This window comes from Apium graveolens, chromosome 4, assembly GCF_009905375.1.
Source record: "Apium graveolens cultivar Ventura chromosome 4, ASM990537v1, whole genome shotgun sequence".
Lineage (NCBI taxonomy): Eukaryota > Viridiplantae > Streptophyta > Magnoliopsida > Apiales > Apiaceae > Apium > Apium graveolens.
The window spans coordinates 286236362-286247999 of NC_133650.1; the positions used below are offsets into that span (position 1 = coordinate 286236362).

At 37.7% G+C, this 11638-nt stretch overlaps 1 protein-coding gene across 1 annotated transcript; it reads left to right on the forward strand.

Annotated features, from left to right (window-relative positions):
- The first annotated feature begins 838 nt into the window (after positions 1-838).
- Positions 839-1582, forward strand: LOC141719789 (uncharacterized). Its single transcript, XM_074522168.1, has one exon. It carries the CDS (start codon positions 839-841, stop codon positions 1580-1582), a length of 744 nt encoding a protein of 247 aa, XP_074378269.1.
- Positions 1583-11638: the final 10056 nt, after the last annotated feature.

The window sequence follows — 11638 nt, forward strand, 5'->3', positions numbered from 1 at the left end:
GGTCGAACTAAGATGGTTACAGTTGTAGAGCCAAAAAATTTGGTTATTTTGAACGAGAGGCGGGAAAAAGATTTTGTTGAGATATGGACAGATGGGATTTCTATTACGGATCCTAAAAGACGCATAGTACATGACCCAATAATGGATAGGCCCAATACAGACTCGAGTGCATAAGATTATATTATGTCAGACTCTCAACCAGATAATACAAATGATCCAAAAAACTTGATATTGGCGGGTGCTACAAGGCAGGCCCGCCAGACATTATGAGTACTCTCAGTTGGAACTGCCAGGGCATGGGGTTTCCTCGTAAAGTTCAGTTCCTTATTTACGTGGTGCGTCAAGAACAGCCCGTTTTTGTATTTTTATGTAAAATAATGGCAAAAAGATTGAGACTGGAATGGGTGAAGAATAAGCTAGGGTTTGAAGGTTTGATTACAGTTGATCCGGTAGGTAAAATGGTGGTTCGGCGTTAATGTGGAAGGAGAAAGATCAAGCGGAACTGCTGGGGCTCTCACAACATCATATTGATGTTAAGGTTCGTATTACAGACATGAATGAATGGCGTCCAATGGGGATTTATGGAGAACCTGATAGAATTAAAAGACGGGATACTTGGGATCTTATTCGCAACTTGGCCAGGGATGCAAACCTCCCATGGTGTTTGTTGGGTGATTTAAATAACGTGGTATCAGCAAATGACAAGAGAGGAGGAGAACCGTATCCTAAATGGCTGATAGATGGCTTTAATGAAGCCATACATGATGCTCATCTAGTGGACATAGAGCTATCAGGACATCAATTTACGTAGGAACGTGGCAGGGGTACATAAGATTGGATGGAGGTAAGGTTGGATAGGGTGTTAACAGATGAGAACTGGTTGAACAATTTTCCCATGGCAAAATTATATAATCTTGAGGGTGCACCTTCTGATCATAGTGCTATCTTACTAAATCCTCAAGTTATTAACCGTAGAGCAAGAGTGCATCGTTTTAGATTTGAAAATGCATGGCTCACAGAGCCTATGTATGAGCAGCTGGTTCGAGAAGGTTGGATTGAGGGCCAGGAGTCCAACGTGCAGGAGAAAATCAAAAGGTGCAGTAATAAGTTGGCAACTTGGGGGAAAGAAATTACTGGTAATTTTGATGGTCGTATTAAGGAATGTAAGGCAGAGTTGAAAAGGTACAGGAATGGGAGGGATATAGTTTCTAAAGAGAAGTACGATGAAGCAAGAACAAAACTGGATAGTATTTTTAATCAAAGAGAGATTTTTTGGAGGCAGAGGTCTAAGCAGTTATGGTTGCAAGCAGGAGACAAAAATTCGAAGTACTTTCATAAGACTGCTAGTGCACGTAGGAGGAATAATCATATTCAAAAAATTCAGGATGGCAATGGGAATTGGTTGGACTGGGAGCACGGTTTACCTGAGCTGATAATGGATTATTTTAGTAACATGTTTGCTGCAACTGAGTCTGACTCGCAAGTAGTTGTTGAAGGTGTCCCTAGTACAATCACCAATGCTCAGAATGAGGAGTTGCTCAGACCAGTAGTAGAAGAGGAGGTGAAAGAAGCTCTTTTTTAAATGAATCAAGACAAAGCACCGGGGCCGAATAGGATGACCCCGACATTTTTTCAAAAGCACCGGCAAATAGTAGGAAAAGATGTGGTGAAAGTGGTGCAAGAATTCTTTATAAATGGTACGTTACAATCGGATCTGAATGTCACAAATATAGTCTTAATTCCAAAAAAGAAATGTCCTGTTTTAATGAATGATTTACGACCGATTTCTCTTTGAAATGTGTTGGTGAAAATCATAAATAAGGTGGCTGCAAATCGGTTGAAGAAGACATTGGAATCAATAATCTCTGAGAATCAAAGTGCGTTCATGACAAGAAGGTTGATATCAGATAATGTGATGGTTTCGTACGAACTTATGCACTACTTAAAATGAAAGAGGAGAGGCAAGGAAGGTCATATGGCGATTAAGCTCGATATGAGCAAGGCCTATGACAGGATTGAATGGGGTTTTTTGATAGCAATGTTGAATAAAATGGGCTATAACGATTGGTGGGTGCACTTAATTTTAACTTGTGTTAGTACAGTCTCGTACAATATAACACAAGGAAATAAGGATATTGGCATCATTCTTCCAAGTCGTGGAATCCGTTAAGGGGATCCGTTGTCGCCCTATTTGTTCATTATTTATGCTCAAGGTCTTTCAACCTTAATCCAACAGTATGAACATAATAGATGGATTCAAGGAATTAAAGATATGCTTTTCGCGGACGACAGTTATTTGTATTGCAAAGGTAATGAGACAGAGGCTGATCATGTGTTGACATTGTTACATAATTTCGAACGGGCATCAGGGCAGAAAGTGAATCTTAATAAATCAGTTGTATTCTTCAGTTCGAATATTATTGAAAGCAACAGAGCTCGATTATGTCAGAGGTTAAGCATGGAAGAGGTGTTAGGAATATATGTGCATTAGTTTGATGATATGTTTAACAAAACACTTAAGTAGAAGTTTAGTGTTTGCAGCCTCAACGGATAATACCACTTTGGCTATCCGTTGATGGTGCAGCTTTACTTAGAAATAAGTCTAGTGTTGTAGCACATTTCAGTCTCTGTATTTAAGATATAATTTTCAGAAGTTGAGAGAAAATATAAGTCATGTTGACTACTAGAAGATATGCAAATAGGAAGGCCAATTGTAAATATTCCATGCCTTGTAATTTTGTATAAATGAAGTGGTATCAACGGATAACTTAAAGACCTTCAACGGATGAGAAACAAAGCTTCAACGGATGTCTCTAAAGCTTCAACGGATAGAGCTTCAACTGCTAACACATCAACGGATAAAGCCATCAACGGATGAAGGCTTCAACGGATGTTCTGTTAAATAGCAGTTGATAAGTGGTAGTTGTAACAGCAGACAGAGGCACATGGGTTGTCAGAGATAACTGAAATGTGGAAGCCTAATTTCAGGAACATCAGAAAAAGCAGCCGTTCTACTCTAGTACAAAGAGACAATAGTCAACAAAGTACTTGAGTGATATGGAGAAGAAACAAGTGGAGAACTTATTTTATTATTGTATTTTTATCTTTGTCTTCACTTGTACACTTGGTGATATATAAACCAAGTAGCAGCTAGTAATTAGATGAGAATTTTTCCAGCGCTGTTTAGAAAAATCTTGAGAGAAAAATTATCTAGTTTGTACTAGGACGCAGCTGTGATCAACATCTTGAATCACAGATTTTCTAAAATACCATCTCTGGTGGAACAACAATCCACCAGAAAAGTTTTTAAGGTCTGTTATGTTCTTTACATTAGTGCTTGAATATATATCTGTCTGTATTAGCTTAAAGCAATTCACACATTTGTTTATCTTGAACACAAAGCCTTTAAAACTGCTCAAAACTTGAAAAAGTTTTGAGATTTACATTCAACCCCCCTTCTGTAAATCTCATTGTTAGTCCACTAGGAATAACAATTGGTATCAGAGCAAGCTCTTGACACACAAAGAGTTTGAAGATCTTGGAAACTAACAAAGATGAGTAAGAAGGATATTGGAGTAAAAATCCCAGTTCTTGACAAAGACAGTTATCACCATTGGAAGGTGAAAATGCACCTTCATCTACTCTCCCAAGATGAAGGTTATGTAAACTGCATTGAGAATGGTCCTCACATTCCCCACAAAGTAGCCACAGTTGCTACGACCACAATTGATGTTGGTCAATCCATTCCAAAACCTAGAGCAGAATGGACAATGGAAGACACAGAAGAAGTCCACAAGGATAAGAAGGCTATGAACATTTTGTTTAATGGTCTTGACAAGGATATGTTTGATAATGTGATAAATTGCACAACTGCCAAAGAGGTTTGGGACACAGTTCAGCTACTGTGTGAAGGTACAGAATAAGTAAAAGAAAACAAAATGCAGCTTCTCATTCAACAGTATGAGTATTTTCATTTTGAAGAAAATGAATCTTTAAATGACACATTCAATAGATTCCAAAAGCTGTTGAATGGACTGAAGCTGTATGGTAGAGTGTACCAGGTGAAGGATTCAAATCTTAAATTTTTAAGATCCTTGCCAAAGGAATGGAAACCCATGACTGTCTCCTTGAGAAACTCTCAAGATTATAAGGACTTCACTCTTGAAAGATTATATGGAATCTTGAAGACTTATGAACTAGAGCTGGAACAGGATGAGGTATTGGAGAAGGGAAGAAAGAAAGGAGGTTCAGTTGCCTTGGTAGCTGAAAATGAGAAAGAATGCAGACAAGAAACTGTGAGATCTACATCAAACTCCAAAGATGGCACAAGCAAATCAGAATCAAGCAAGGGTAAGGAGCAAGTTGCTGAGAATGAAGACAACTCCAGCCAAGATGACTCTGATGGTATTGATGAGCATCTTGCATTTCTGTCCAGGAGATTTGCAAAGATGAAATTTAGGAAAAACACTAGAACCACTAAACCTCATAAGAACATGGTGGACAAATCCAAGTTCAAGTGTTTCAATTGTGGTATAAGTGGACACTTTGCAAGTGAGTGCAGAAAGCCAACTTCTGAAAAGAAGAAATTTGACCAAGTAGATTACAAAAAGAAATATTTTGATCTGCTCAAGCAAAAGGAGAGGGCTTTCATTACTCAAGAAAAAGACTGGGCAGCTGATGGAGAAGAAGAGGATGAAGATGTGGAATATGTCAACTTGGCTCTCATGGCTGATTCTGAGGAAAATGAAGTTAGTTCATCAAGTAACCAGGTAATCACTACTGATTTAATACAGCTTACTAAAGAAGAGTGCAATGATGCTTTTAATGACATGTCTACTGAATTGTATCATTTGCGTGTGTCTCTTAAATCTCTTGCTAAAGAAAATAGTAGGATTAAAGAGAACAATCTATTTTTAAGTAATAGAAATGCTGTGTTAGAAGATAAGTTGATTGACCTAGAGAAAACTAAGCTACATTGTATATCTGTTGAAAATGAACTAGCTGAATCTGTCAAGAAAGTAGAAATACTTTCCAATCAATTAGAGAGAGAGCAAGAGGTGATTAAAGCCTGGAAGACATCTAGGGATGTTAGTGCTCAAATTTCCAAGGTCCAAGGAATTGAATCATTCTGTGAGACTGTCTGGGATAAAAACAAAAAGAAACTGGAATTAATTGATGGGCTGTCAACGGATGTGGAATCAACGGATGATGAAAGTTATCCGTTGAAGGAAGAAAAGGAGCATCCGTTGAAGGTTCCTCAATTAAAACAGGCAGATGTTTCTAAAAGTGAAAATCTAAAGAAACTCAACAAAAAGTTTGGTTCAACTTCCAAGAACTTTATCAAAGAAGGAGCAAGCACATCCAAAGATTTCAGTAAGGTGAATATAGGACACATGACCTTAGAACAGTTAAAGAATAGGCTCAAAGTGGTTGAGGATAAAAAGGAAATCTAATAGAAATGGGAAGGTAGGGGTTAACAAATATAACAATTACACACCTGATAAGTATGCTCCTAGAAAAAGCTGTGTGCATTGTAGTAGTGTTAATCATCTATCTGCTAATTGCAAATCTATTAAGAAAACTCCCATACCTGTACCCTCTTCCATGCCTAATATGTCTGCATCACCTCTGCATGCTATGCCTGTTATGTCTCAACAGAATCCTTATGCACATTTTGCAAACATGCCATATTTTAACAATCCTTTTCTTGCTGCATTTAGTATGCCTCAAATGCCATACAATATGCCAATATGGAATAACATGCTTGCACAATCCATGCCTTATCAAATTCCAAATGTGCTAAATGATTCTGTGACTAACCCTACACCTCAACCAACTACATCTAAGATCAAGGTTGACTCAAAGTTACCTAAGTCTAAAGATGCAGGAGGAATGAAGTCTAGGAGAAAGGCTAACAAGAATGGACCCAAGGAAACTTGGGTACCAAAATCAACTTGATTGATTTTATGGTGTGCAGGGAAAAAGAAGAAATATATGGTACTTGGACAGTGGTTGTTCAAGACACATGACAGGAGATTTCTCCCTGCTCACTGAGTTTAAGGAGAGAGCTGGCCCTAGCATAACCTTTGGAGATGACAGCAAAGGGTTCACTATGGGATATGGCTTGATTTCAACAAGGAATGTCATCATTGATGAAGTTGCATTAGTTGATGGTCTCAAGCACAACTTACTGAGTATCAGTCAACTATGTGATAGAGGGAATACAATTTCCTTCAATTCAGAAGCCTGTGTTGTCACCAGCAAGAAAGACAACAAAGTGGTTCTAACTGGAGTTAGAAAAGGGAATGTGTACTTAGCTGACTTCAACTCTACAGATGCAGAATCTATTACTTGTCTCTTCAGCAAAGCGAGTCCAGTTGAAAGTTGGCTATGGCACAAGAAGCTATCCCATTTGAATTTCAAGACAATGAATGATCTAGTAAAAAATGACTTAGTTAGAGGAATTCCTCTAGTTGAATTCTCAAGGGATGGTTTGTGTGATGCTTGTCAGAAAGGCAAACAAAGGAAAGCATCATTCAAAAAGAAGCTTGAAACAACAATTGATGAACCATTACAGCTGCTGCATATGGATTTGTTTGGACCAGTCAATTTATTGTCAATTGTAAGAAAAAGATATTGCTTAGTGATTGTAGATGATTTCTCAAAGTTTTCATGGGTCTATTTTCTTGGATCAAAGGATGAAGCAAGTGAAATCATTATCAATCACATCAGGCAAGTCAATAATCATCCTGACTTGAAGGTTAGGAATATCAGGAGTGACAATGGAACTGAGTTCAAGAATTTGTCAATAAGGCTGTTCTGTGAAGAAAATGGAATCATGCATGAGTTCTCAGCTCCAAGAACACCTCAGCAAAATGGGGTAGTTGAAAGAAAGAACAGATCTTTGATTGAGGCTGCCAGAACAATGCTTGAAGAATCAAAGTTACCAACATATTTATGGGCTGAAGCTGTTAATTATGCCTGCTACACTCAGAATATTTCTTTGATCAATCAAGCTAAAGGCATGACTCCTTATCAGTTGTTCAAGAGAAGAAAACCAACTCTAAACTTTCTTCATGTCTTTGGATATAAATGCTTTATTCTAAGGAATCAATCTGACCATAAAGGGAAGTTTGATGCAAAGGCTGATGAAGGGATATTTGTTGGTTACTCAGCTGGAAAATCTTATAGGGTCTACAATCTAAGAACCAACATTGTTATGGAATCTGTGCATGTTGTGTTTGATGATAAAGAGATTGATGGACTAACAGATGAGGGACACCATGAGAGACTCAAATTTGACAACATTGAGATATATTGTGATGATAGTGAAGAGGAGATTGATGGAGATGACACTTCAAAAGGGATTCAAAATATGCCCTTGGATAATGCACAAAATTCTGCATCCGTTGATAGAGGCAATGCAGTATCCGTTGAAAGACATAGTGCATCATCCGTTGAAGTACAAAATGAAGCATCCGTTGATCATAGTTCATCAACGGATAATCGATTTACATCATCAGTTGATAGAACTCCAAATTCCCTGCAAAGAACCAACAACTCAGGGGGAGTTTCAACTAATCAACACTCTGTCTCACATCATGACAATACTGAGGCCACCTCATCTAGAGCACATCTTCCACCTCAAAGGAAATGGACCAAGAATCATCCCTTTGAACTGATCATTGGTGATGCATCATCTAAAGTGCAAACAAGAAAAGCTACTCAAGATGAATGTCTGTATAGTAGTTTTCTATCTCAGGAGGAACCTAAGAAAGTGGAAGAAGCTTTATTGGATCCAGATTGGATATTAGCTATGCAGGAAGAGCTGAACCAATTTGAGAGAAACAAAGTTTGGAAGCTGGTACCCAAACCAAAGAACAAGAGTCCTATTGACACAAAATGGGTATTCAGAAACAAGATGGATGAAAATGGCATTGTCATAAGGAATAAAGCCAGATTGGTTGCTAAAGGCTATTCTCAACAAGAGGGAATAGATTTTGATGAAATATATGCTCCTGTTGCAAGACTTGAAGCCATCAGAATTTTTCTAGCCTATGCAGCCCATGCCAATTTCAAAGTCTATCAAATAGATGTCAAGAGTGCATTTCTAAATGGGAAATTGGAGGAAGAAGTCTATGTAAGTCAACCTCCAGGGTTTGAAGATCCAAATTTTCCAGACTATGTGTATTATCTGTTGAAAGCACTCTATGGACTGAAGCAAGCACCTAGAGCCTGGTATGAAACCCTATCAAAATTCCTTTTGGAGAATCACTTCATTAGAGGTACTGTTGATAAAACTCGCTTCTTTAGGAATGTTAATGGCTCTAGTATACTTGTTCAAATTTATGTAGATGACATAATATTTGGTTCTAAAGATAATAAACTTTACAAAAAGTTTGCTAAGCTAATGCAAAGTAAGTATGAAATGAGCCTGATGGGAGAACTAACCTATTTTCTTGGTTTACAAGTTAAACAAGTTAGTGATGGAATTTTCATTAGTCAAACTAAATATATTCATGATCTTCTAAAAAGTTTGACTTAATGGAATGTTCATCTGCAAAAACTCCCATGGCCACTGCCACCAAACTTGAATTGAATAAGATTGAAAGGTCTGTGGACATTACAAGTTATAGAGGCATGGTTGGTTCACTTTTATATTTAACTGCCAGTAGACCAGATATAATGTTTGCTACATGTCTGTGTGCTAGATTTCAAGCTGATCTTAGGGAGTCTCACTTAATTGCTATCAAGAGGATTTTCAGATATCTCAAGGGTACACCAAATTTAGGTATTTGGTATCCTAGAGAATCTGGCTTTGATCTAATTGGTTATTCAGATGCAGACTATGCAGGTTGCAAAATAGACAGGAAAAGTACAACAGGCTCCTGCCAATTCCTGGGAAACAAGCTTGTATCATGGTTTAGCAAAAAGCAAAATTCAGTCTCTACTTCTACAGCTGAGGCTGAGTACATTGCTGCTGGAAGTTGCTGCTCTCAAGTGTTATGGATGAGGAATCAACTCCTTGATTATGGACTTCATGTTGATAGAATTCCTATCTTTTGTGACAACACAAGTGCCATAGCCATAACAGAGAATCCTGTGCAGCACTCAAGGACCAAGCACATTGATATCAAGTACCACTTCATCAGAGAGCATGTCATGAATGGTACGGTGGAACTACATTTTGTTCCAAGTGAACAACAAATTGCAGACATATTTACCAAGCCACTTGATGAATCAACATTCACAAGATTGGTAAGTGAGCTAGGTATGCTTAATTACTCATAAAATTTATATCCTTATTGCAATTTGAATTGAAGCCTGAAATGTATTAGTTGCTAGAACAAATTTGACTTTTTAACACAGATTATTCCATCAACGGGTATTTCCTATCCGTTGAAAGTCAAAATTGTTCCATCAACGGATCTTCATTATCCGTTGAAAGACATATACATTTCTGGAATTTTTATCCGTCAACGGATAAAACTGTAGTACTTTTCAACGGATGACAATTTACTTTATCCGTTGAAATGTCACATCAGTCGATTCAGGTGTCTTACAGCCGTTGATTCTATTTTCTTAACCGTTGATACTCATACATACAACTGTATGTATTTGTTTTAAAGGTAGTTTTTAGAATACTTACAGTTTATTCTTAAACGGCTGAAACTCACTTACATATATTTATTATTTAATCTTTTATTTATGCTTTTTAATTTGAGAAAGTATATAAGCCCTTCTGATTTTTCATTTTTACTTTACGCTTTCTTGAAACTTCAAAGCTTTTACCATTTACTCTCTGCAAAACCTTCAAGTTATTCTCTGCAATTTCTACTTACAACAATGGCACCAGTAGTAAAAATTATGTCTCAATCTGGGTTCATCTATGAGAAGAACAATTTCATAGCTTTGGTAGCAAAGAATGAAGCCCACTCAGATTATCACAAAATGATGGACTTCATCAAAAATTGTAAACTTAGCTATGCAATGCTGGAAGCCCCAACGATTTACTGTGAAGTAGTTGAGGAGATTTGGACAACTGCTGAGTTCAACTCCATAGATATGACCATCTCTTTCACTCTCAAAGGTAAAAATCACTGTGTTAACTGTGATGATTTACTAGCATATTTTAAATTGCCTGAGAACAATGCCATGACACCACACACTGATAATGATGTATCCAGCATGTTAGATTCCATAGGTTATTCTCTTAACTCTGCTAGTTTAGGGAGTATTAAAAGAAAAGGCCTTAGGAAAGAATGGAGTTTTCTTGGGGATGCCTTTATCAAGGTTTTCTCTGGGAAAATTAGTAATTTTGATGCCATAACTTCATCTCTTGTTAATATGCTCTATATGCTTGTTTCTGATAGGTATTTTAACTTTAGCAATTATGTTATGCTAGAATTAGGTACTAGATTAGGTAACAAAGCTAATAGACCTAATAACATCTATTATGCTAGATTCTTTATGTTATTGGCTAACCATGTTGCTGAAGGTTTGGTCATAACAAATGAGAATAACAAACTCAAGTGCTGGGCACAAGAGAAAAGAGTTCTTGCAGATTTATTGAGAATGGATCTCAACAGCAGTGTACCATTGGTATATTTACCAATCATGGATGCACCTCAGGTAAGTGAGGTAATTATATCTACAACTCCTACTTCTTCCAACCCCTCTATTTCTTTATCTTCTAGTGTGCCCATGGAATCCGTGACAATGCCCCAACAGATTCCTACCAAGGTCACCAAAACTAAACTTTCAAAATCAAAGACAAAGAAAACCACCTCTGTTGTTTCTCAAAAGACAATAGTTGTAACACATACCCTTAACCCTGAGGGGAGTGAAAAGGGTGTGAGTGGTGAGGGGAGGGGTGAACATCAAAGAAACCCCCAGGATAAGGAAGGAGAGATAAGTGTTTCCCAAGCTAGCCAAGCCACAGTTTCTCAAAAAGCTGTGGTGGTTGAAAAGGTTACTAGCACATCCCTAGCTGCATTCTCCCAAAAAGATGTAACTATTGAAAATAGTTCCCAACCAGGAACACAGAACAAACGAGGGAGGGACACAGAAGCCAAACACTCACCAACAAAAGCTTTTATTAGAAGAAAGAGGGCTAGAACCCAAACTTCTACACAGGGTGCACACACTGCACATATACATCCATCTGTATCTATGCCCTCTCAAACTCAGTTTGATGTGGCTCCAACAAATGTGGAGTCACAGCCCCATTCTCTCACAATTAACACACATCAATCACCACACACTTCATCACCATATCTGGATATGGATATGTTATTCCCATCAATTCCTGATTCTCCCTCTTTACAACTCAGGGAGGAGCCCCACTCAAATACAGGTGATCATCATCTTTTAGATGATTTGTTGGATCACCCGCAAATTCTTTCAGATGTGATTGAAGGATCTGTGTCACCAAAACTCAAATCAATCCACACAGATTCAACAGTTATATCACTTTCAATTTCTACTTCTTTTCCTTCTTCAACGGATATCACTTATCCGTTGACAAGTGGTTGTTCTTCAACGGATAAGCTTAACAGCAGTTATCCGTTGATACCATCAGTGTCACCTTCAACGGCTATTCCACATCCGTTAATAGTCTCTACACACACAACTGAAA

Bases quoted from the DNA above. Each gene is read 5' to 3' on its own strand.
- LOC141719789 (XM_074522168.1), top strand. From the start codon at position 839: ATGGAGGTAAGGTTGGATAGGGTGTTAACAGATGAGAACTGGTTGAAC.